The following is a 26421-nucleotide window of genomic DNA, read 5'->3' on the forward strand; positions in this document are numbered from 1 at the left end:
CTGGTGCATACAAGTCAGTAAGGAAGGTGATTAAATAAATGTTCATACATTGTCAAATTAATTCTGAGGTTTTAATAAAGGGCCACTATTTACCCTATGTGATTAAACAAAGCTGATGCTGAATGACAGATCACTGATAATTTGTGAAAAAACAGTTGAGCATATGTCCTAAATCATGCTAAACACATCCACACAACAATATTTCAAAAAATATTTTTTCTTTAGATATGTACAATAATTACATATGAACATCATACATTAGTATATGCCAAGGAAATATACATCAGTTATCAACAAACCTGCCTCAGTTGTAACTAAACACAACCATAATCAGCCATTACTAGTCAACATACAATGACATTCAAGAAGGTGAGTGAGTGAGTGTGTGTGTGAGTTGGGTTCAACGCCGCTTTTAACAGTATTCCAGTTATATCACGGCGTGTCAGCTTAATGTGGGAGGAAAGCACGAAGTGATGCAGGTCTCAGACGTTTACCACTTCAGTGAAACCCACGAGCACGGGTATGGTGCTGACAAACCTAGAAACATAATTAGGGAGAACCGGGATTCAACCCACAATCATAGGTTTTTGCGTGACCAAGGGACGCAACACTGCACAGCGAATCGCGGTGCCTTAGACGACATGCCCCCAGAAAGTGAGTGAGTGAGTGAGTGTGTGTTTGTGTGTGTGTGTGTGTGTTTTGCTCCGTGTGTATGTAGTTGTGTGTGTGTGCGTGCGTGCATGCTACTTTGAACAGCACTTAAGTTAAACAATGTGGATCAGCTTAATGTAAGAAGTTGACAAACAAATGATCATAATGGGGTCAAATTTTGAAACCATGACCAGCAGATCCTGGCCTTGCTAAGGGAGACAACTCAGAAAGGAGGCAGTAAAAAGACTCCAGTCAATTGTAAGTCTGTTGTAAGTGACAATCATCATATACAGTCTGTACAGAACCTTTGCTGTGTTACCTGCCTCATTGGACAGGCAGGCACAGAACAATGATCACCCAATGAAAGGAATAATAGTCAACATTGATAAGTTGAGTTTAATACTATCTGAATGGTAAATGACTAAAGTATACTGAAGTATGGGACTTTTCAGAAACTGTCTAACATGTAGACTGTTCCATAAAGAAAGAGTGTTAAAAACAATGTGATAAATTTCTATTACACACAGTTAACAATGAATATAGTTGTGATTATGCTGCCCAGGCAACAATGTTCAGGCATTCAATACGAGTGTATGGGAACAGTGTATGGATATACCTCATTATGATGTCATCATCAGAGTTAAACAGTGAAACCTCAGTAATACAGACATTGCTGTTCCTTATGAAACTGCATGGATGAACTTATTTCTGGATCAACAAATCGTGGGTATGTTGCAGCCGTCTGCAACTTCAGGGACTAGTTGAAGCCTGAGTTAATAATGCTGTTTGGTTGCCACTAAGAAAGACCATATTCTTTATTAATATCTTTTCCCGCTTTAATATATATTATGCCAAAAAATAATTTTGTGCTACTAGGCATGGTTAAAGGTTTTGCAAATACTGTAGTAACATCTCTTTAATATAATATTATTGTTCCAAGCAGAAATGACCGCCTCCATAGTCTAGTGGATAGTGTGTCTGCCTGGCATGAGGAAGGTTGGTGGTTCGATCCCCTGCCACATCATTCAAAAACAGGCTGAAAGATGTTACTTGTTGTTACCCTGCCTGGTGCTCGGCATTAAGGGGATAAAACAAGGACTAGTAGGCTTGGAGTCAGTATGCTGTGTCTGAGCTGGGTGTATCTATGTTAAACTACGTCGTGACAAGTACCATAAAACTGACATTAACCACACAGCATGCATGCATGTTGCTACAAAGTTCAAAAATCTTAAAAGTGATGTTAAACCCCATTTCACCTCACCTCAAAGCAGTTGTCTGGACCAACAGTGTCAGAGTTAGCAAGGTTTCAGTGTATAGAGTACGCTCCATAGACATCATCAAGAGGGTGTCATGACTGCTTGATGTTCACATGAACAAGAGCACCTTGTGGACGTTACGTAGGGTTGAAAACAATCACACTAACTTCCCCGATCCTGACTGCACACGGTCAATACTTCATGGGTTTCTATACAATACGTTCCTCCATCATCTGTGAATTAATATGGTCAGTTTGCAGTGTAATCGCAATCGATGTCCTGTTTCAACCCAGTGAGTGATCAAAACAGCACAAAGGCAATATTTCTCACCTGACATCGTGTGAAACATGTACCATGTGCTCTTCACTTTGATTAAATGTCAGGCAGTGGTAGGTTTTGCACAATGTTCAAACATGGAGTAGTGCCAACTTGACTTCCATGAGTTATAAATCTCATTTCGTTACATTTAACCGCTACACTGCATACAGATGTGTCTCACGGTTGATGGAGGAACGTACTGTTTACAAACATAGTGAGGATGGATTGTGTAAGGTCTTGTTTATGGCTCACACTATCTGGAGCACCTGGTACACCGGGTTCATGTAGACTTGTTTGAAGTAGGGCTCTGGGTGGTCTCGGAGGATATCACAGAAGGGTGTCTTTCCTCGATTCTCAATATCTTCCGTGTCCCAGATCTCTGGCATAGAACAACCCTCTCTGGAAGAAAATAACAGTGAGTCAGGTAACTGAATCTGGTCAGGCTTCGAACTTCTACATGCTTTAATAGAATGAGTGAGTGAGTATGGTTTTACGACGCTTTTAGCAATATTCCAGCAATATTACGGCGGGGGACACCAGAAATGGGCTTCACACATTGTACCCATGTCAGGAATTGAACCTGGGTCTTCGACGTGACGAGCGACCGCTTTAACCAGTAGGCTACCCGACCGCGCCTGCTTTAATAGAGACATATGCCAGTAACAGTTTGGCAGTGCTGACAAGGGTATGTAGACACCACTGGTTAAATCTGACAGATCTGCAGCTCATTTTGGACTAGTGATTTATGTAAAATAACTATATTTTAGGAATAACTAAATCACTCTAGATTTTTATTATTTTTGGACTTATGGACCATTGTCCATGTCTATTTCTAGAACCCGACATGTATTGGGATATCATACTCACTTGGTTCGGCGGACACACCATGAGTTTTCATAGATGACATAATCCACTTTCAGCTCCTTGAGGCCCTTCACGACCTCATCTCCAGGCTTCCGGCTGAAGATACTGTACACCACCTTCGTCCTTTCCCTGCAATACACATGTTTCAGGTCAACTCACATCACATGTACAGTGGGTCAGCGACTTTGAGAGCTGGTGATTAGGTGCCTCACTCTGGCAGTGTGGGTGTTTGAATCCCGGATGGGTCTCAACCCCCAAAAGAGTGAGTGAGTGAGTGAGTACGGTTTTAGGCCTCTTTTAGCAATATTCCAGCAATATCACGGCGGGGGACACCAGAAATGGGCTTCACACATTGTACCCATGTCGGGAATCGAACCCAGGTCTTCAGCGTGACGAGCGAACGCTTTAACCACTAGGCTACCCGACCGCCTCAACCCAAAAAAGAAATACTAGAATCTGTACTTAAGTAAGTTATCCCAAATATGTCATTTGTTAGATATGGATCTGGTTGCTTGAAACAATTCATCAACGTGAAGAGGTTGCTTAATCTCTAACAAGCTCTGTGGGAATAATGTCTAAGAATTTATCAATTCAAGATCAGATTGATTCATTAAGGATGATTTTATATTGTTTTAGCAGCATTCCAGCAATATCAAGGTGGGAGACACCAAAAATGGACTTCACACATTGTACCCATGTAGGAAATTGAACCTGGGCCTTTGGCGTGACGAGCGAACGCTTTAACCGCTAAGCTACCCCACCGCCCCCAGTAAGTAAATGATTCAAGATCAGAAGAAATGACGGAACTGAATCACGACAATAATGTCCCCCTGATCGAGCACCTACCGTAGTCCTGCATCTTCATAATGGGGGTGGTTGACAATTGGTCGGTGGGTGCACAGCTTAATTGTAGCCATTGTTGGCATCGGACCAGCAAATACAGCATCTGAAGGGACAGAAATGCCATGAAGCATGTACAAGCAATCTGCAGTGAGGGAACATCTTGCCTGTGTGGCTTCCATTGAGTCACCTTTTATGACCAGCATACATTGTTCTTGGCCTGTTCTAACCATGAATCCTCATGAGGTCGCCTCTATGACCAGCATAGGTTGTTTGCAGCCTATTCTAACTAGGAATCCTCATGAGGTCGCCTCTATGACCAGCATAGGCTGTTTGTGGCCTATTCTAACTAGGAATCCTCATGAGGTCGCCTCTATGACCAGCATAGGTTGTTTGCGGCCTATTCTAACCAGGAATCCTCATGAGGTCGCCTCTATGACCAGCATAGCTTGTTTGTGGCCTATTCTAACTAGGAATCCTCATGAGGTTGCCTCTATGACCAGCATAGCTTGTTTGCGGCCTATTCTAACTAGGAATCCTCATGAGGTTGCCTCTATGACCACCAATGCTTGTTTGCAGCCTATTCTAAACAGCAATCCTCATTAGTCGCCTCTATGACCAGCATAGCTTGTTTGTGGCCTATTCTAACTAGGAATCCTCATGAGGTCGCCCCTATGACCAGCATTGCTTGTTTGTGGCCATTTCTAATCCCCATATGGTCGCCTCTATGACTAGCATAGGTTGTTTGCGGCCTATTCTAACCAGGAATCCCCATGAGGTCGCCTCTATGATCAGCATAGCTTGTTTGCGGCCTATTCTAACCAGGAATCCCCATGAGGTCGCCTCTATGACCAGCATAGGTTGTTTATGGCCTATTCTAACCAGGAATCCCCATGAGGTCGCCTCTATGACCAGCATAGGTTGTTTGTGGCCTATTCTAACCAGGAATCCTCATGAGGTCGCCTCTATGACCAGCATAGCTTGTTTGCAGTCTACTCTAATCATGAATCCCCATGAGGTCGCCTCTATGACCTACATAGGTTGTTTGCGGCCTATTCTAACCAGGAATCCTCATGAGGTTGCCTCTATGACCAGTATAGGCTGTTTGCGGCCTATTCTAACCAGGAATCCTCATGAGGTTGCCTCTATGACCAGCATAGGCTGTTTGTGGCCTATTCTAACCAGGAATCCCCATGAGGTCGCCTCTATGACCAGCATAGGTTGTTTGTGGCCTATTCTAACTAGGAATCCTCATGAGGTCGCCTCTATGACCAGCATAGCTTGTTTGCAGTCTACTCTAATCATGAATCCCCATGAGGTCTCCTCTATGACCAGCCTAGCTTGTTTGTGGCCTATTCTAACTAGGAATCCTCATGAGGTCGCCCCTATGACCAGCATGGCTTGTTTGTGGCCATTTCTAATCAGGAATCCTCATGAGGTCGCCTCTATGACCAACATAGGTTGTTTGCGGCCTATTCTAACTAGGAATCTTCATGAGGTCGCCTCTATGACCAGCATAGCTTGTTTGCAGTCTACTCTAATCATGAATCCCCATGAGGTTGCCTCTATGACCAACATAGGTTGTTTGCGGCCTTTTCTAACCGGGAATCCCCATGAGGTCGCCTCTGTGACCAACATAGGTTGTTTGTGGCCTATTCAAACCTAAGCTCAACTGAAAATGATGCTTACAGTCTGTTTGTTTGTTGTTTAACGCCGCACTCAGCAATATTCCAGCTATATGGCAGCGGTCTGTAAATAATCGAGTCTGGACCAGACAATCCAGTGATTGGCATCATGAGCATTAATCTACGCATTTGGGATACGATGACAAACATCAACCAAGTCAGCGAATCTGGCCACCCGATCCCGTTAGTCGCCTCTTACGACAATCATAGTGGCCTTTTACGGTAAGCATGGGTTGCTGAAGACCTATTCTACCCCGAATCTTCACGGGTCTGATGCTTAGACCCTGTTCAGGGTCGTAGACAGATTTGGGCAGTCTGCTGCAACACCAAAGAGGCTTACTTTTTGGTGTCTTGTCGTTGATCCAGTCGACCAGGTCCTCCATTGGGTAGTTGCTGAACTCTCCCATGATGCTCCACTGCTGCTGCAGGTTCTGTATCCCCGTGTACGCCATCCCCGCCAACACCACCGCCAGCATCGCGAAGTGGGCCTCCTTACGGCCACACCAGCCAAAGTACTGTAACATTTCGGGTGGTTGATGAGAACATGGTTCACGTCACATGAGTGTTTTTTTTGGTTGGTTCTAATGCTGCACTCAGCAATATTCCAGCTTAATTACAGCAGGCTGTAAATAATCGAGTCTGGACCAGACAATCAAGTGATTGACATCATTGACACGCAATTGGGATCAATGACATGCATCAACCAAGTCAGCGAATCTGACCACCCGATCCCGTTAGTCGCCTCTTACGACAAGCATAGTCACCTTTTACGGTAAGCATGGGCTGCTGAAGACCTATTCTACCCCCGATCTTCACAGGTCCCCTGGGTATGATGGAACAAGGCACACACTTACAGTAAACTACATTATAATGAACACGCTTATAACGAAGTGACGGATATAACAAATGGCTCGTTTGGTCCCGGCCATTTGCTGTATATTTTAACATATAAAATTGATGGATATAACAAACACGCTCATAACCAAATAACGGATCTAGCGAACACACGTGGTCTCCATGTCTACTCTGTCAACGATAATGTCTAAGTGTATAACAAACTGTTAATCCCTGAGCTGAGCTCCTCACGTGTCACCAATCTGCCTATCAAAACATCCGCCGCAAGCACTGCTGTTCAAAGCGTCAATAAACAATTGAAGGCAGTTACACCCTCAATTAACACTGTGATTGAAGTGAACATATTCTGTACATGTACAGTGCACATTTTTGTTATTTATCAGGTAACATGATGTCACATGACTTGATAAAAGATGGATATGACAAACCAAAATTAGTGGTCCCTTTGAGATCGTTATAACTGTAGTTTACTGTATTTCCATATTGGTTTGTGGTATTGAGAACCTATTCTGCCCAGAGGTGCTTGAGGCGAGGTGAGTTGAGGTGAGGTGAAATATTGCACTTATATAGCGACATGCAAGCATGTGTGTGTGTGTGTGTGGCTGCTTGTACTACTCAGGACTGGTGCTGATTTATAGTGCTAGACCACTGAGATACCATGCTGCAGCTTAACATGAATACCCCACTCAGACACAGAATACTGACTCCGAGCTGACCAGTCCTTGTTTTCACACGTTGTTATTATTGTCTTTGTTTTAAAACAAAATTATTTTACAGAGCAATGGAATTTATTACAAACATCTTTTAGATTACACTCATTTCATTTATGGGTGTAGTCTTTTCTGTCCCAATTGGTAAGCGATGGCATGTCCTAATAAATAAACAAGAGTTTGCCACTAACGTGGCTATATCCCCCGCCCCTGTTGCAGAATTTATGACATAATTAAATCTAAACAAACCCTAACCTTTTTTAACCGAGGTGGAACTTGTCATGGAAATTGTAAAAAAAAAGAAGAGAACTGAACCAATTTTTTATAACCCTAATATCAAAATTAAAATGGGCTGAAGCACATTTTATGTAACAGGTACTTCTTGTAAAGTCTGCTGCACATTTCATTTTTATTTCCATTTTCAAAGTTAAAAAAATAATCCTAATGCTTAAAAAAAATGCGATTCAATATAGCATGCAGTTACTTCCCATTACATGCGTACTGCTTTACTGCGCATCTCGTGTTATGGTCATGGCAACAATAGGAGTTTGTATGCTTGTTTATGTAGGGAGGCACTTTACCAGGTTGATGGTACAAAACTGTTTATTTGGTCACATAAAGGTTTGAACAAGCAAAAAAACAACAACAAAAACACACACCTGCCCTATATTTTCAAAAGTCATTGCCCGAGAACCAATTCTTTAATTTTTTTAAGCCTTAAGATTTAATCTTGTTTTTTTTTAAAATGGCAAAGTATTATAGACAAGCTCAGGGCTTTTGGTGTGGGCGAGAGGCTATTGTGAGGTGGCAGGTGTAATGCACAAGGCTGCTCACCTTCTTGGAGGCCAGAAGTGACGTGAGGAGGCACAGGTGCGGAGTCCAGAACAGCTTCAGCCTCATGATCATGATGGCCATCGTGGCGAAGGCAATTTGTTGGAACAGGTGGTACACCAGCTGGAACATGGAGGGAAACATGGCCAGGATTTAGGTTAGGTTAGGTTTGTTGTTTAACACCGCACTCAGCAATATTCCAGCTATTTGACGGCGGTCTGTAAATAATCGAGTCTGGACCAGACAATCCAGTGATCGATATCATGAGCATCGATCCATGCAATTAGGATCGATGACATGCATCAACCAAGTCAGCAAGTCTGACCACCCGATCCCGTTAGTCGCCTCTTACGACAAGCATAGTCACCTTTTCAGGCAAGCATGTGTTGCTGAAGATCTATTCTACCCCGGATCTTCATGGATCTGGCCAGGATTTATCAAGGATTATAACTATTGCTGTTTGTTTGAAGTTTAATGCTGCACTCAGCAATATTCCAGCTATGTAATCAAACGAATCTGGACCAGACATAATCCAGTGATTGACATCATGAACAAAGATCAAGGACGTCACGCTATCAACCAAGTCTGCCATCCAATCCATTTGGTTGCCTCTTACGATTTCAGAGGCATCTTAACATTCCATATTTGAATTACAATTTGGAATTTTTTTACAAAATGTTCCTTTAATCTCGGTCCTGTCGTGGAATGTGGGTGCCTGGGAATGTTGTATACAGGACAGTATCCGGGGTATGACCCTGTAGTTAGAGTTCTTACAACGAGCATTTCAGCAATATTTGAGTTCTATTAACCGTGAAAAGTGAACTCACCTCTGCATCAGGTCTGTTCCTTCTGAAATAAAAATAAATAAATCACAACTTAAGTTTTACGACTGTGGCAAGTAATGAGTTATGTTCCTAGAAAAACAACTAGAGAATACTGTAAATCGTGAAATTAATGTGTCTCCAAAAGAATGCAACCACTGGTCCCTTGCAAAAAATGTGACTCAATATGAATACGACACCCCCCTCCTCTCAAGCATCAGTGGATTTATATCTAAAGAAAATGTCCTCAGTCAGGTTTACAGGAGAATCCTCACCTTAATCCAACCTTACATTAATTCAATCACACTCGAAAAAAGCACCGCTTATTAGCGCTGAGTAGAGTACTTCTGATAAAACAATACATGCGCACTGGCTCGTGTCGGCCTTTGACGCAGTCGCAAAGAACAAAGACACCATGTTGGGTGGGTGGCGTCTGTCTGGACTTGCAGGTGTGATCAGTGATGACGTAAGTGAATAGAACTCTTGTCTTGACCCCAGCAGTGACAATTCTCAGGTTGTAATTAGTGTTTGAATGACATTGTTTATATACTTCTTACAATAAACAGTGGTGTGGAATACATAGTTGTTTGTTTTCAGCGTATGTCTAAGTTGGTATTTCTGCTAAAATGTCTTATTGTTGATATAAATGCGATGTTTAATAATATGAGCAAATACCACTCGGATTTTTCGCATTCAATTCACGCTCGCATCTATTTCAAGATTTACAGTAGTATACATGTATATAGAATATAGTAAAATGATGGCAGAGGAAAAGATCAAGTCAATTTTTTTTCCAAATACAGGTTTGAATATTTCCTAATTTAAGACACTTGAAGGAAAAGTCCTACAGTGTAATGGTCCATATAGATCCATGGATCATTTTCTAAAGATATGTCAGAAAATGAATTCTATTCTTCAGAGAGATCGGTACTCAAAGAAAGAATTCAAATATGAGAGTAAGCTTTCTTGCCCAGGTTTGGTTCATTTTAGAGTGTTTAATAGACAGTAGACATGGCTCTATGTTCTAGAAATATCAGTATTGTAAAATATGTGTTTTAAAGGTCGTATTGATCTAGAAAAAAACGAGAACTGTGCATAAACAAACAACACTGCTAAAATTTCATTAGCCAGTTGGGCCAGTGACATTTCAGAATCTATAGCCGACCAAACTTTTGCCATTTGGCACACTGATACCTACCCCTGACTCTCTGCAGTGTTGGCATGCACAGCAGAGCCGTTAGCCACAACCGGGTTCTTCCACTGAGAGTATTCAGATTTTAATATCTGGAACAAATCAAATATTGGTTGTGATCCCAGAAATGTAAAGCTGAGTGAGATAGTGAGTGAGTGAGTTGGGTTTTACGCCGCTTTTAGCAATATTCTAGCAATATCACGGCGGGGGACACCAGATTTGGGCTTCACACATTGTACCCATGTCGGGAATTGAACCCGGGTCTTTGGCGTGACGAGCAAACGCTTTAACCACTAGGCTACCCGACCGCTCCCCATGCCAGTATGAACTGTGTAGTATTTCAAATACATCACAGATGTAAACCAACTAATATTCCGTTGAATGCCCACCCACATGCCGACTTTATAGTGCCAGCCCACTTAGATACCATGCCGCAGTTTAACATGAATACCCCATTCAGACACAGTATACTGATTCCAAGCCGACTGGTCCTTGTTTTAGCCAGGCAGGGTAACAACAAGTACCACTTTTTAAAGTCTTTAGGTATGACACGACCGGGGATCGAACCCCAGACCTTCTGCCCTCCAGGCAGATGCTCTACCACTAGACCACAGAGGCAGTAGAAACTGCATTATGTTCATATCAGTTAGTGTGACAGCATGGTGCATCAGTAAATCACTTCAGCCTCAGGAGACAGTGGGTAAGCAAGTGGATCAGGCATTCCATGTTGTTCCATCATTGACGATGTCATCCCCAAGATGTTTGTTTGTTTGTTGTTTAATGACACACTCAGCAATATTCCAGCTATTTGACGGCGGTCTGTAAATAATCGAGTCTGGACCAGACAATCCAGTGATTTATATCATGAGCATTGATCCACGCAATTGGGATACGAGGTGACATGCATCAACCAAGTCAACAGGCATGCCCACGCAATCCTATTAGTCGCCTCTTACGACTAGCATAGTCGCCTCTTGTGGCAAGCATGGGTTGCTGAACATGCTGAAGACCGAATCTTCACAGGTATGATCCCCTAGACTTTCATTTGCAACTGGCAGTGTTACAGTTCCGTACTGAGAGATTATCAGTAATGCTCACAATGAAAACACTAATGTGTATTGTAAACACCAACGTATCAGGGCCAGACAATCCAGTGATTAATATTTTGAACAATGAACGACGTCATCAGTGTACGATGACCCACTATCACCCAAGCCTGCATATCCAATCCATTGGTCGCCTCTTACGACTACCATAGGTATCTTGGGATTGCAAACACCATAGTATCTGCACCAGACAATCCAGTGATTGATATTGTGAACAACGAACGATGTCGTCAGGGTACGATGACACGCTATCACCCAAGCCTGCCAATATCCAATCCATTGGTCGCCTCTTACGACTAGCATAGGTATCTGGGGATTGTAACACCAAGCCTATTGATGCAGTGGTTGACTTACAAAGAACACAGCTGTGACAAATACGACCATGGAACAAGGCAGCAGTAGGGTCCACATAAACTTCCATATTGTCTGAAACAGATTTGAATAAGTTGCCAATATTCCTACACAACAAGTTTCTGTGTCGTAGCTTGTTATCATAATTGTCACATAGAATTATTTCATGAAAATCAAGCCTTTGAAACTTCGGTACTTGACTGAAACCGTCCACATCAACTAATGTACTGATAAGCAACACATAGTTACAGTGTAATGTGATGATGTATATTTGTAAGCAACGATAGAAACTAGCATGTTTAGTCTACTACTAATTATAATAACATATAGAAAAACCCTTAAAAATGGCGCATTTCTACTAGTCCTTGTGATAGCTATGGGGCAGACTGGCAAGGACTACAGGACTACCGCCAATTTCTATCGCTGTGTAAGTGTTCCTGGCAGTAATCTTCATGAATGGGGAGTTTCCATATTAACGGGGTTCACTGTTATATAACCAGAAGTTATCTCTTAATCTCATAAATGATCTCTTAATCTTTAAAATGATCTCTTCATCTTTAAAATGATCTCTTAATCTTTAAAATGATCTCTTCATCTTTAAAATGATCTCTTCATCTCTTAAATGATTTCTTAATCTTTTAAATGATCTCTTAATCTTCAAAATGATCTCATCTTTTAAATGATCTCTTCATCTTCAAAATGATCTCTTCATCTTCAAAATGATCTCTTCATCTTTAAAATGATCTCTTCTTTTCTTAAATGATCTCTTAATCTTTTAAATGATCCCTTCGACTTTCAAATGATCTCTCAATCTTTTAAATGATCTCTTAATCTATTAAATCGTCTCTTAATCTCATAAAGGATCTCTTAACGTCTTCAGTGATGCAGATTGAAACAACTAAATCAGTATACTCACTATTTCTTCAATGAAATCAAATTCCTTGGCACAAGTATACAACATGGTGTGGAAGTTTTTAAAGTCAGAAAACTTGCTTCTGAAGATTTCCCCTATGTGAGCCTGGAAATAACACAGAGAAAGAGTTAGGGATAAAGTCACCTTATGTCATTTTGATTAAAACATTGCTGAATTAGGCACTTTCTTGAAACTGACAGTGGTCATCTTCCCAAGGCAACAGAGTTAACTGACTATAAAAGTCCAGTTTCCACCCTTGCCAACCATGCCAACTAGGCTGGTATTATGGAGTTACATTTTGGCTGGACTAACAAGTTTATGCATAGTCCAATCAAAATCGCGCACCGAAATCGAAATACGGTTCGTAAACTGTCGTGCAGATTTTGGTTGATTGCAGGATTTGCAAAGCATGTGCACCGCCAACTCGTCAACAGTTATTTTCCAAATCTTTTCATGTTTTGAATCAAGGTGCATTTCGCGATGTAAGACCCGCTTTATCACAATATAGATCTTGATTATCGATCAGATCGTCATGACTGGGCGCCACCATTTTGGGTGAAGCAAACGCAAGTGATACGAGAGGTGGAATCTCATTGGTCCACAGGAGAGGCTTAGAGGGGACATAAATGGTAATAGCCACTGGTGGCGCTACGATCGAGCCCAGTAATTCCTGCCTAGTTCGGCAAGGGTGGAAACTGGACTTTTAAATTCAGTGAACTCTCTTGCCTCGGGAAGATGGACAGTGGTAAGTTATGATAATTCTATTTTAATTTGAATGTTATTGCAAAGGTGAGTCAACACAGGATTTATGAGAAAAAAAGCTAAAAAATGATAAATGACTGACAAGTTAACAAAAATGGATTTTTTTAAAAAAATTCAAAATTTGGACAAAACATTTTCTTCCCATCAATACTTGCCATGGACATTCACTTGAAAATAATAAATTAATTCCTGTGGTAGTTTTGAGGTGAGGAGGGTGAGAATGACCTTTAGGTCATAACTTTATTCTGGCCGAAAGTAGATGAAGAAAACCGGGCATGGTGCCTGAACATGTGTTTTGCACCTCAACTGATATTTCCTTCAGTCTGTGATGAACCGAAAAACTATCTTTTCTCAACAGAACTTAAAAGCACCTCGAAACAGGAGTAAACAGTCGAAAAACAGAAGCAGGACTTGAAGGTTTGAATGTGGGAGAGTCCATGTTGTGCATTGATTACACATAGAACAGAAGCTCCACGTGCACCGCATCACAAAATGTCCTCGGAAGGACGTACCAAATTCCTTGGTAGGTCAGGGTCAAAACAACAATAGCGTGACGTCATGTCGTTGGTTTAAATTACAAATGACAACTCATCACTACAGGGGATACAATCACGTACATCATCAGCAATATTCAGCAGCTTTCCGACCACTATTTTACTGCAGACTGTTCCGATTGCCAAGAGTATACTTTGCACAGCCTGAAACACAACGGGGATACTTTACCGACATTGATAAAACAGAGTAACACCATGTTGACAGATAAAATAGGATTGAGATTCAAGCTTTATAGATGTGACCATGCACAGATCGTATCACGCTACAGTCTCAGATAGGGAAACACTGCTAAATTTATCATTCACCTTCCAAGTTGACGTTCAGTTTTCTCGTGCAAATGTAATGTGCAACATAATCTCGAATAAAGGTTCAAAACTAGAGGTAGTTGCAGGTACAGTAAAGTACGGTTATAACGAACTCAAAGGGACTACTAATTTTAGTTCGTTATAACTGTAGTTCGTTATAAGCATATATACAGCATAACTACAGCAAATAGTCGGGACCAAAAAAGTTGTAGAATTTTCCTATTCGGAATATTCTATAAGTAATATGTTACCACTGTTATACCGAGGCTGTTGTCTCCCACAACTGCTGCTATAGCGAAATCTACCACAGAGATCTCAATTACCTCATGCAGCACGTGCGTAGCCACCTAGCTGCCATGTGACACCCTTCACTCTTGTCTCTTGCGAGAGCAAGTGCTCGGAGGACGGACGGGCGGGCAGCAGCCCAGTGGTAACGTATTACTTATAGAATATTCCGAATAGGAAAATTCTACAAATTACATTAAGTAATACGTTACCACTGTTATACCGAGGCTGACTACCACAGTAGGCAGTGGGGAGCACCTACAACCCGAATCCTGACTGCTAGCGTTCCTTCCGACCAGCGGAAGTAAACACCAAGGCGGAAGCACTCGATGCGCATGCACCTAGCTAGGCGTTACCCTATAGGAATACCAAAGCACTGTCAAGCGCATACCGTAAGGCTCAATCGTCATTGCCAAAACGATTGGTGACTCCAAACGGCCCCACTGGATAGGTATTTCATCACCGCAGCGGATGAGAACACTGTATCCGCGTGAGCTTAATCTTAGATCAGGTTAAACAGTCGAAAAGAGGGAAATTAATTTCATTCAGACCGTATATCCCAGAGCAAGCCTACTTAAAGTATGCATTAGGCGCGTGACCTAATTCCAGTATTTGTAAGCATGCATCACAAGGTTGGGATACACGACAGACAATTAAATACATAATTGTCAAAATACAAATAAGGACAAAGCACACAAAAAGCCGCCCTCACCTGTGGTGTGAGTGCGCTGGTTTGCGGGACCCCAACTCCTGTACCCACGGCAGTGGGAACATTGGAGTCGACCCAGATTGACCACCGTGCAATGTCTGACGCCTGAGGAGTTCGGAATTGCGCTGGGCACACCCCTTAGGTGCCCGCTTGCGCCGTGATCCGCGGGCCAAGACGGTGCACACTCTCCACGACGGCATCAGCGACCTGTTTGAGGTAATGATTGGCAAAAACCGAGTCAGAACGCCAGTAACAACCTCGTAATATTCTGCGAACAGAGATATACAAGTGTAGGGCAAATGTTGCCGCTAGCGCCCTGATCTCGTGCGGGTTTGACCCCGCTACCGGTAACTCCCGAGACCGGTACGCCAGATTGATGACCGAACGAAGCCACAACGCAATCGAGTTGCGAGTTATGTCAACCGTGCGATTAGGGTTACACGATATGAACAGACGGTCACGCCCTTGTCTACGTTCATTCGAAGCCTTAAGATAATACTTAAGGGCCCTAACCGGACACAGCGCTCTGTCCTCAGTATCAGCAGGATGTAAGATTTCTTTGAGTGATCTTACAGTGAATTCTCTCTCCGTTTGCCCAACTCTCTGATTCTTGGCGACGAAGCCCATTAGCAGGCCCAGGCGGACCGCTCCTTCGTCTCCCCTATCGAATCGTACCTTGGCGACATCGAGTGCATGAATTTCGGATACACGTGCCGCCGTGGCAAAGGAGAGGAGAAATGCTGTTTTCCAAGTCACATGCCGGAACGAAGCACTATGCAAGGGTTCATACGGAGCTTCCGTAAGTGATTGCAACACTAGGGAAAGATCCCAGGCCGGTGCCGCGTTGCGAACAGGTCGACCATCGGACGACCCAAACGTTTGCACAGCCACTGAAACACTACTGGGTTCAGCATCCACTCTGTGGGGCTCGGATCCTGAGGCCTTGATAGAGCATCGGCCAGTACGTTCCGCACACCTGGGATGTGACGGGCGCGTATCTGGCACGGGACACTGTCCACCAGAGCATAAAACTCGAACGTGAGATCGAGTAGCGAGTGACTGAGGGTTCCCCCCAGTTTGTTCACATAGGACACTACCGTCGTGTTGTCGGTCGCCAGCATGAGCCGGGCGTCGACGAGACGATGCTTCCAGTGATTGACTGTGTTGATCACTGCCTTGAACTCGAGACAATTGATGTGAAGACCTAGTTCGTATACCCACCACAGCCCCGAGCTCACCTCCCCCTCTAGATGGGCGCCCCAGCCCACTAGAGAGGCGTCTGTATACAGGTTCAACGTGGCCCGGTAGGGCCGCATAGAGACTCCTGATAAGACATTGTAAGGGACCGTCCACCACTCCAGATGCGGTCGGAGCCGATCCGGGAGGGCGACGGTCGCACTGTTCACCTCCGTTGCTAACAACTGGATTAAAAACCGTTGCAGCGGGCGGAGTTGGAGACGACCCCGTTCGGTGCAGTCCTGGGCTGATACAAGTAGCCCTAACAGCTGTTCCCAAAAGTGAACAGTCTGTTGCACCGCTAAGACTTTGGCAATCATCGCCTGAAACTTGTGCCACCGGTCTGGGGGGACAAAGAGGCGATGGGACACCGTGTTGAACCGACCTCCGATGAACAGCAAGTTCTGAGAAGGGGTTAACTCGCTCTTGGGGAGATTGATAATCCACCCCAATTGCTCCAAGAGCCGACGTGCGAAAACGAGATGGCGTGACAGGGTGTCCGTCATTCGATTTGCTACTAGCGAGTCGTCCAGGTACGCGAAGTACCGGACACCCCTCCTGTGGAGGAACCCCACTATGTGCCGAGAGTCCTCAGCAACGTACTCCAGGGAAGCATTTACAACTGCCTGCTCAGTTTAAATGCTTCCCTGGAGTACGTTGCTGAGGAGCGAGGGCGTCCAGCGGGGGTGGAGGACGGCGAAACATCCATGTCAGACATTTTGTTTGTACTATGAACAAAGAGCAAAACATGGTTACAACACGCACCACAAATAGTCACAAACGAGTATTTTCACAAGAAAATAAACGAGCAATGGGAATATAGAACATACACATATAACATATAGAGGAATAAGTGATGTAAAAACCCCAAGATATACTAGAACAGGGGAACGTAAGAGGCAACGTGCATACGAGACACCCCGCAAGTATATAGTAAAAAAGGGCGGGAAAAATATTTCCTTTTTTGCGGGAAAAATATTTCCAAGCATAGTTACAGCAAACGCCCCGTAAAAGCACAGTTTATTAGAGAGAATAAACAGTAATAAATATCACCGAATGGTCGGAGAAACAGGAACGCTTGAGCAGTTTATTGTACTTCTTGCTAGAGCAAGCGAAGAGACAAGAGTGAAGGGTGTCACATGGCAGCTAGGTGGCTACGCACGTGCTGCATGATGTAATTGAGATCTCTGTGGTAGATTTCGCTATAGCAGCAGTTGTGGGAGACAACAGCCTCGGTATAACAGTGGTAACATATTACTTAATGTAATTAAGTTTGTTATATCCGTAAGTTCGTTATATGCGTGTTCGTTATTACCATAGTTTACTGTACTTTTAATTTTTCAGCTTCACTGCTTAAGCCCCAACAATCATAACATACCACCATGCACTATATGTCTCATTACTTCCAGTTTGGGGAACTAACATATACTACACAAAAAGCCCAACCCTCTAAGCGTGTGTGTTTATTGATTAATGCCGCACTCAGCAATATTACAGCCCTATGACGACAGGCTGTAATTAATCAAATCATTACAAACAAACTTTGGCTGGGTTCCACATTACCTACCATAATGATGATCTTAAAATGTAGTTTATCTAGGACTGGACGAAGGAATAGAATGATCTGAAAACGAGAGAAGATATTTCAGCCTGCTTCTCACAATTACATCATCATCATCATCATCATCATCATCATCATCACAGGAGTTATTATAATTATTGTTATAATAGCAAAAAAAAGGATAATAATAATAATAATCATAATCATCATCAGTGGTTATTGTAATAATAATAATTGTTATAACAATAATAATAAAAATAAAATAATAATAATAAAAGAGAGGTTGATAATAACAATCATCATCATCATTGCCAGTCATCGTCATCATCATCATCATCATCATCATCATCATCATCATCATCATCTCCCTCTAGTAGTACCTACCCACATGGAGATCAGACAGGATGCATAGAATGATGTCAGCAGCATCTCATTGCCGAACAGCAGCACATAACTGATGGCCAGGCCCAGCTGGAACAACAAACAACAGGGTAGGGAGGGAGGGAGTGCATTGAGTGTCATGTCTAATTTTGGAATATTCCAGCCATTACACGGAGGGAGACACTTGAAACAGGCATAATGAGCGTATGTTGTTGCTTGTTTGTTGTCTAACACCGCACTCAGCAATATTCAAGCTGATGGACGTCGGTCTGTAAATAAACGAGTCTGGACCAGACAATCTAGTGATTGACATCATGAGCATCAATCTAGCCAATTGGGATACCATGACATGCATGCATTAACCAAGTCATTGAGCCTAACCACCTGATCCCGTTAATCGCCTCTTATGACAAGCATACTTGCCTCTTACGGCAAGCATTGGCTGCTGAAGACCTATTCTCTACCCGGATCTTCATGGGTTGATGAGCCAATGCGGTTACCACATAGCTATCCTACAGGACTGACTAGCTTCCCATACATGGGGGTATGGACGAGACTGGGATTATGAATAATTAAATATTTCTGTAATTGTATGACTGAGAAATTGATAAGACCGAGCCTCAGTCCAGTAAAATACTGAGTCTAGTAAGCTCTGCTTATTATACTGGTAGTCCATAAAATAACACTAAAATCTGAAAATGGTGCTTTAGAGCCAATTTCAGGCGAGTAGACTAAAAGGTTATTGGCACAAAGTGGTAGATATTCTACCCACGTCAGAGAAAAGCAGTGTTTCCGACTTACTGACTGTCCAGAGAGGATGACTTTGAGCTTCCTGTCATCGATGTACTGCAGGACGTATGTTCCCATCACTGACATGGCCTGGGTCAGCAGGGCGAACTGGGCAAACTGGGACAAGAGAGGGACACGTCAGCAACAAAACACCCCATTTTATCATATAATGGATAGTCTTACATTGGTACCATGATTTGATAAATATGCAAATGAGGTTGCCCATCAGGAACTATTTTCAAGCTCAATACATAGATGCAAAGCCTTCTTTCCCATAAACTGTTGACTAATGTTTCCAAAATGCTAAGATAGGGGTTTTCCAATTTGTTGCTGTGTTTCTGTAGATTAAAATAGCTGCAGCTCATTTGGTACTACATGATAAATTGGGCGGTTCACTCAAACACTGTATTCATACGCGGTTTCTGAAGCAACTTCATTAAGTAAAATTACATCTTAATCATCTATCATTTTAAGAATGACATCATGTTATAGAGAGATTAATACCCTTGTGTATTAAAATATCATAAATAAGAAGAAAAACTATGTATTATCAGAGCTCCAGATAAGCTGCGTATCTGCGTGAAATACGCATCAGAAATGCAGATACATGTATACGCAGTAAAATATAATCCAAGCGTATCAAATACGCAACGAACATAACAGATACGCTACAAAAATAAAATTTGTGCGTATCATCAAAATATTGTGAAGTAACCCTGCGTATTCGATTAGCAAATCAGCAACTTATTTTGAAATTATAAACGGGCATTCCGTCAACCTAGCCAAACTCCACGATGACAGTCACATCATGATCATTTGCCATCACACTTTCGTGTGGAAGTATCGTGGTATTTTTTAGTCCTATAAAGCTCTCAAACCCACCCGACACCAGTTTGCAGCGACTAGATGAATAGTGTTTTTAAATATTTAACTTAAATACCCACATATGTAAAAACTAGTGGGTAACAGAAATTTGAATACACAGATAGAATTACTGATACCCAATGATTTTAAAATGCATGGGTAAAATACCCACAACACCAAAAGCTTATCTGGAGCTCTGTATTATGCTTACCAATGGCTCGCATTTCTAATATATGATTTTATCATACAGAGACACACTCTAACCTGGAAGTGGAATCCCCAAGAGGGAGTGTTCTTGTTTAGTATATATACTCACTAATAGACAAACAGTCCCTGCATATTATTTAAGAAATAAATGACGAGTAGGGGTTGTTTATCATACAATAAAACACAGCAAGAAGAATAAACCAATGTTTTACCATGAAATAAACCATGCTTCGTTCTTCATTGTTCTTTGCGATTTATTAACATAGCTATCTTATATAAGATGTTTAAATTTTCCACTTTAACATTATCATAATTATCTTAATAATCTCTCTAAAGCAGATAAAAGCTCACCTGCCACGGCAGCATGAAGCACACAGAGGCAAGGGCTATAGCCACGCTGTGGTAGATGTTTGGGGACTTGCACCTGGAAACACAAAACATCACTTGCTACACTGACTACAAGACACTAGGGCTGGCTATCGATACAGATCATAGAGTTAGTTGGGTGGTTGGTTGTTTAACGCCGCACTTAGCAATATACCAGCTATATGATGGTGGTCTGTAAATAATCGAGTCTGGACCAGACAATCCAGTGCTTAATATCATGATCATCGATCCACACAATTGGGATCGATGACATGCATCAACCAAGTCAGTGAGCCTGACCACCTGATCCTGTTAGTCGCCTTTTATGACAAGCATAGTCACCCTTTACGGCAAGCATGGGTTGATGAAGACCTATTCTATTCCGGAATCGTCACAGGTCACTGATCATAGACAGTGATAATCGTTAACTAAATATCGATCAATGATTGATAAATATCGGTGAAGCAACTAGGAGCAAAAACACACAAAAATTCCAAAAGAAATCAACATATTTCATTCCACTGGTGAGTGGTGGCACATTTATGCAGGGATTACTTTGTGGACATATGAGATACAATGTATAACAAAAACAGTAACTTTCCATCTTCATCAATTGACATAATTGAAAATAACAAGTCTGTTTTGATAAATCAAAACATTATTTCATGACAATAGTTCATGTAAGATATTATCGATGACACAATTTTCATATTGTAATTGTTAATATTTCTTCGCATCGACAATAATTCTGATTATTGATCTTTTTTTTCCAGCCCTACAACTGGTAGGGATATAAATTTATGATTTTTAACTGAGCCCTTTAGGCAAGTAAGTTATCATAAATGTGCTATTTTAATTTTAATAGTACCATTGACACTGTAATACAGAGATGGACACTATCACTCGCCCACTGGCCCAGACCTCTTTTGTTAATTTTAAAGGTACCCTATAGGCTTGTAGAATTTTTAATGGATGTTTATTGCTATTTGTTCGCACTATTCAGACTAGCAGACATTCTTGGATCATATCAATCACAGTACCGTATTCGACGTAATAAGCGCCCCGCTCTAATAAGTGCCGACGGCGATATTTGCTAATATACTGGCTAGTGAACAATCCCAATTAGCACCCCTTCCGGCTGATAAATGTACACAAGGCTATTTATTCGGGCATAATACGTTTGTTAAATGCACCCTTAATTATTGGCAATTAAATTCTGGAAAATATATCTGTCGTATATTAACATTTCAGCAAAATCCAGGAAATTTACGCTCTTTGAACTCTGTTGTTTTTTCACCAAAATAATATTCTAATAAGAGCCCCCTATTTCTAATTTTGAGAGCGCCCTGGGTGCTTATAATGTCGAATACGGTAATTTCAAACACTGATTGGCACTGTTCATTTTCACCATTCTGAATTACCATGGAATAGCAGTGGTGGAAATTAAAAGGTGTACAACACAGAAAATAGTTGTCAGATTGTGGAGCATTGTCTCTGTTTAATTTGTTTTAAATGTGAGTGAGTGACCCTGCAAATCATTAGATGGACTGACTGTCAAACGTGAGAAGGATATGTATACACATTACATACCTCAGTGTAAATGTAACCAGCAGCATCTGGAACACAAGGAAGGGGTAAGCGAAGCTCTCTCGGAGGGGTGGCGTCCACTGTACTCGGGTGGCCTGGAATAGACACTTAGTATTAGAGACAGCAAGTAGAGAGTTTACTGGTAAATAAATATTACTGGTTGCCAAGGTAGTATCACTAAGAATACCTTCACTTATACCTTTGAATCAACATGACTTCAGCCATTAGTCCAAAGACCGAGTCTAGTAAAATAACTTAGATGTCAGGGTAGTATAGATGTGTATACCATGGATGTCAGGGTAGTTTACATGTGTATACCATGGATGTCAGGGTAGTATAGATGTGTATACCATGGATGTCAGGGTAGTATAGATGTGTATACCATGGATGTCAGGTTAGTTTACATGTGTATACCATGGATGTCAGGGTGGTATAGATGTGTATACCATTGATGTCAGGGTAGTATAGATGTGTATACTATGGATGTCAAGGTAGTATAGATGTGTATACCATGGATGTCAAGGTAGTATAGATGTGTATACCATGGATGGCAGGGTAGTTGACATGTGTATACCATGGATGTCAGGGTAGTATAGATGTGTATACCATGGATGTCAAGGTAGTATAGATGTGTATACCATGGATGCCAGGGTAGTATAAATGTGTATACCATGGATGTCAGGGTAGTATACATGTGTATACCATGATGTCAGGGTAGTATGGATGTGTATACCATGGATGTCAGGATAGTATAGATGTGTATACCATGGATGTCAGGATAGTATAGATGTGTATACCATGGATGTCAGGGTAGTATAGATGTGTATACCATGGATGTCAGGGTAGTATAGATGTCCATACCATGGATGGCAGGGTAGTATACATGTGTATACCATGGATGGCAGGGTAGTATAGATGTGTAGGGTAGTATACATGTGTATACCATGGGTGCATATCCTACCTCTCCATGGTTGAAGAAGTAGCAGGCCACAGTGAGGATACCACCAATCATCCTGTCACTGCAACACAAGGAAAACAATGTCATTACCCATCATGGTAAATAAATGTTTGATACTCATACATGTAGCTCAAGTATTTTGGGGGGTTGGTATTGGATTAGGTGCCTCACTCTGACAGTGTGGGTTTGAATACCCCCAAAAGTACTAGAATCTGAACTTTACTAAGAAAGAGTTATCCCAAATATAACATTTGTTACATTTGACCACTTTCTAAATGGCATTATGTGATCATATATGACGGTGGTCTGTAAATAATGGAGTCTGGACCAGAAAATACAGTGATTGACATCATGAGCATCAATCTACTCAATTGGGATCCCGTTAGTTGCCTCTTACAATAAGAATGGGTTGCTGAAGACTTGGATCTTCATAGGGTTAGTGTTGTTTAATGGCACTGGCAGCAATACTCAATCTATAGGTTTGAGACCTGTAATAAATGAGTCTGGTCCAGACGATCCAGTGATTGATATTATAAGAAATGATCCATGCTGTATCAATTAAGTCGCCTGTTTTGTTGTTGTTGTTTGATGCCGCACTCAGCAATATTCTAGCTGTATGACAGTAAATAATCAAATCAGGACAAGACAATCTAGTGATTGATATCATGAGCATCAATCTACGCAATTGCGATACAATGACATTCACCAACCAAAGCAGCGAGTCTGACCACCTGATCCTGTTAGTCGCTAGGGATCAATTCTAACCCAGAATAACCATTGGTTGCCAATTTAGCGCCCTATTACGATTAGCAATGGGGTACTAAGGAGTTTTTGTACCCTTGAGTCCACATGGGGATCGGCCACAAAAAGTCTATCTCACCTGAGGTACGTCCCGAAGAGGAAGAAGATGCCCATCATTATACCATTGAGAGCGAAGGCTGATTCCACATAGAAGTAAGATGGTTCACCCATGCCTACAGCAAGAAGTGACATGGACACAGTTAGAAATAAACTTTGTTGCTTTTTTCTTATTTTGTATAAGCATTTCTGTGGTAGCATGTATGGGAAGTGATTCGTATGGAGTGAAAGAAAGGACTAAGTTAACATTGTATTGTGAGTGAGTAGTTGGGAGTTGGGTTTAACACCAATTTGAACAGTGTTCCAGTTATCATGGTTATAAGACGGCGTGTCGAAGTGATGCACGTTTCAGATGTTTACCACTCTGGTGAAACCCACATGCTGGTATTGTGCTGACAAACCTAGAAACATAGTCAGGGTGAACTGGGAATCGAAATCACAATGATAGGTGTCTGGCATGCCCCAGGGACACAGTGAAGTGATATTACATGACTGAGATACTGACACGAACCAGGCTACAGATAAGAAGCACCTGCTAGCTTACTGAAGGAAGTTCCCAACTACAATGATATCGGCTGGTATGTAATTAGAGTTTTTAACTTTTCTGAGATAGGTATACTACCTTATTTTCTTGAGTATAGTGCGCACCCGAGTATAATGCGCACCCCCCTCTAGCGGATTCAGTATTTAGGGAAAAAAAAAAATGAATATTATGCGCCGAAAAGATTACACAGTACTTAACAATCTAGATGATTTAATCTAACTTTCTAATTGAATAAAGAAGGAAAAAAGTGTTTAGTCTATTGCTCTGGGTGCATGTTGTGACTACATGGCCAAATTAACACTTTACTATTGAGGCATTGAAAAATCACTCCCCATTGTAATAGATTTGCATGAAAGTATAATTAATAGTATTTAACATGTTTAACGATCTTAACCACACAACAATAAATGTTCATCAGAAAAAAAACATTCTCCATTCACACTAGTAGAAGTTCAAGAACAAACATTTTCTTTCATCTGACAACAGTTAATCCATCATGGCTGGTGGGTATTGCAACACACAGCCGTCCAATTCTGGGTGTTCCTTAACTTCTTTTGAGTAGTATCTGTCTGTGTGCTCCTTTTTATTGGAAATGGACTCATTTACATATTTCCTGTAACGTGCAGCAACAATACATTTATGTCAAAGGAACATTGGGGTGCTACTCTCATTCACTTCGAGGAGCAGTAAGTAACCCGTCGCCTGTCAAGCAAAATGACTTTCAAAATATGTAATGTCATAACTTGGCAATTTGACTTTTTGTCTAAGATTGCTGGGAACAGAATTCATAACCGAGATAGGCTGATAAACAACTCCCGATTCATGACAGTTGAGCAGTGAACACAAAATCCTACTAGCAGACATCTTAAAGGTAAAGTTAGACAAGTTCTATGGATGAACAACTTCTTTATTTACAATTAGTGCGACGTTTCGGTGTAGATCCTAACACCTTTATCAAGCAAGGGATCATGCAGGGGAGGAGGAATTTCTTATTTGTCATAATCTGCTGACATGATATCAATGTTGTAATCAGGAAAGTTCTGACAACAGTGAGTTACATCACATCCCCTGCGTGTCTACTCTTTTGAACCACAAGGTGGCGATACACTCACCTTCACAGCTCTGGACAGGAGTCTTCCCTTCTCCTCGGTTCACCTGCCAACACATCTTGGTTTGACGATTCAGACGCGCGTTAACATCTTCGTATATACGATAGCCGATACTGAGAGCAACCTGTGAAAACATGAAATGTGAACTGATGCGACATCACAATTACGGTCTACTTACTTAGAGCTAGATTCATGAATTGCCTGTTCTTTCATTTAGTGATTTTTGAGTTGGTGAGTGAGAGTGATTTTATGCCATTTTTAGCAATATTCCAGCAATATCACAGCGGGGTACACTGGGCTTTACAGAAAGTACCATGTGGAGAATTGAACCCATGACTTCGACGAGCGAATTCTCTAACCAGTTGGCTATCCTGCCACCCCCGGGATTTGGGAGAAGACTATAATCATATGAAAAGGAAGAAAATGAAACAGAAAAATAGATGTTGAACCCAATTAAATACTACAGATTAAGCTGTCGATACTGTTTGGAATATGCATGTGTAGCTAAGATTCATCCTGCAGTTTCCTATATAAAGTTAGTGAGTGAGTTGGGTTTAACGCTGCTTTTAACAGTATTATCATTATATCACGGCGTGTCAGCTTAATGTGGGAGGAAAGCCCGAAGTGATGCAGGTCTCAGATGTTTACCACTTCGGTGAAACCTATGAGCACGGGTATGGTGCTGACAAACCTAGAAACATACTTGGGGTGAACCGGGATTCGAACCCACAATCATAGGTTTCTGGCGTGCCCAATCGCGGCGCCTTAGACAACTGGGCCAGTTTCCTACATAAACATATTTACAAATGACATGTGAATAGATATACACCATTCAACATTTGACAGGAATACTGAGGTATTTCATACTGTGACGTAACTCGACTCGACGACGACAACTTTTTGCCGATGAATTCATGTTTAATCAACTTAGAATGAAGCTGCAGATGTTTCA

General features: G+C 41.7%; 1 protein-coding gene across 1 annotated transcript in view; it reads right to left on the reverse strand.

Moving 5' to 3' along the window:
- Positions 1 to 616: 616 nt before the first annotated feature.
- Positions 617 to 26421, reverse strand: part of LOC124144323 (probable C-mannosyltransferase DPY19L1) — a 48647-nt gene continuing 22842 nt past the window's right edge. The window contains exons 5-22 of the mRNA XM_046513681.2: positions 25473 to 25593; positions 23839 to 23932; positions 22962 to 23019; positions 22004 to 22095; positions 20399 to 20471; positions 18989 to 19093; positions 18191 to 18277; positions 17813 to 17869; positions 13773 to 13853; positions 12397 to 12498; positions 11484 to 11555; positions 10030 to 10115; positions 8838 to 8859; positions 8014 to 8133; positions 5955 to 6129; positions 3936 to 4035; positions 3093 to 3218; positions 617 to 2624 (exon numbers count right to left, since the gene is read on the reverse strand). Coding sequence (XP_046369637.2) covers positions 2474 to 2624; positions 3093 to 3218; positions 3936 to 4035; positions 5955 to 6129; positions 8014 to 8133; positions 8838 to 8859; positions 10030 to 10115; positions 11484 to 11555; positions 12397 to 12498; positions 13773 to 13853; positions 17813 to 17869; positions 18191 to 18277; positions 18989 to 19093; positions 20399 to 20471; positions 22004 to 22095; positions 22962 to 23019; positions 23839 to 23932; positions 25473 to 25593 — 1722 coding nt within the window. The 3' untranslated portion in view covers positions 617 to 2473. The remainder of the gene's footprint in view (positions 2625 to 3092; positions 3219 to 3935; positions 4036 to 5954; positions 6130 to 8013; positions 8134 to 8837; positions 8860 to 10029; positions 10116 to 11483; positions 11556 to 12396; positions 12499 to 13772; positions 13854 to 17812; positions 17870 to 18190; positions 18278 to 18988; positions 19094 to 20398; positions 20472 to 22003; positions 22096 to 22961; positions 23020 to 23838; positions 23933 to 25472; positions 25594 to 26421) is intronic.

Source organism: Haliotis rufescens, unplaced genomic scaffold (assembly GCF_023055435.1).
Source record: "Haliotis rufescens isolate VD_foot unplaced genomic scaffold, xgHalRufe1.0.p SCAF_37, whole genome shotgun sequence".
Classification (NCBI taxonomy): Eukaryota; Metazoa; Mollusca; class Gastropoda; order Lepetellida; family Haliotidae; genus Haliotis; species Haliotis rufescens.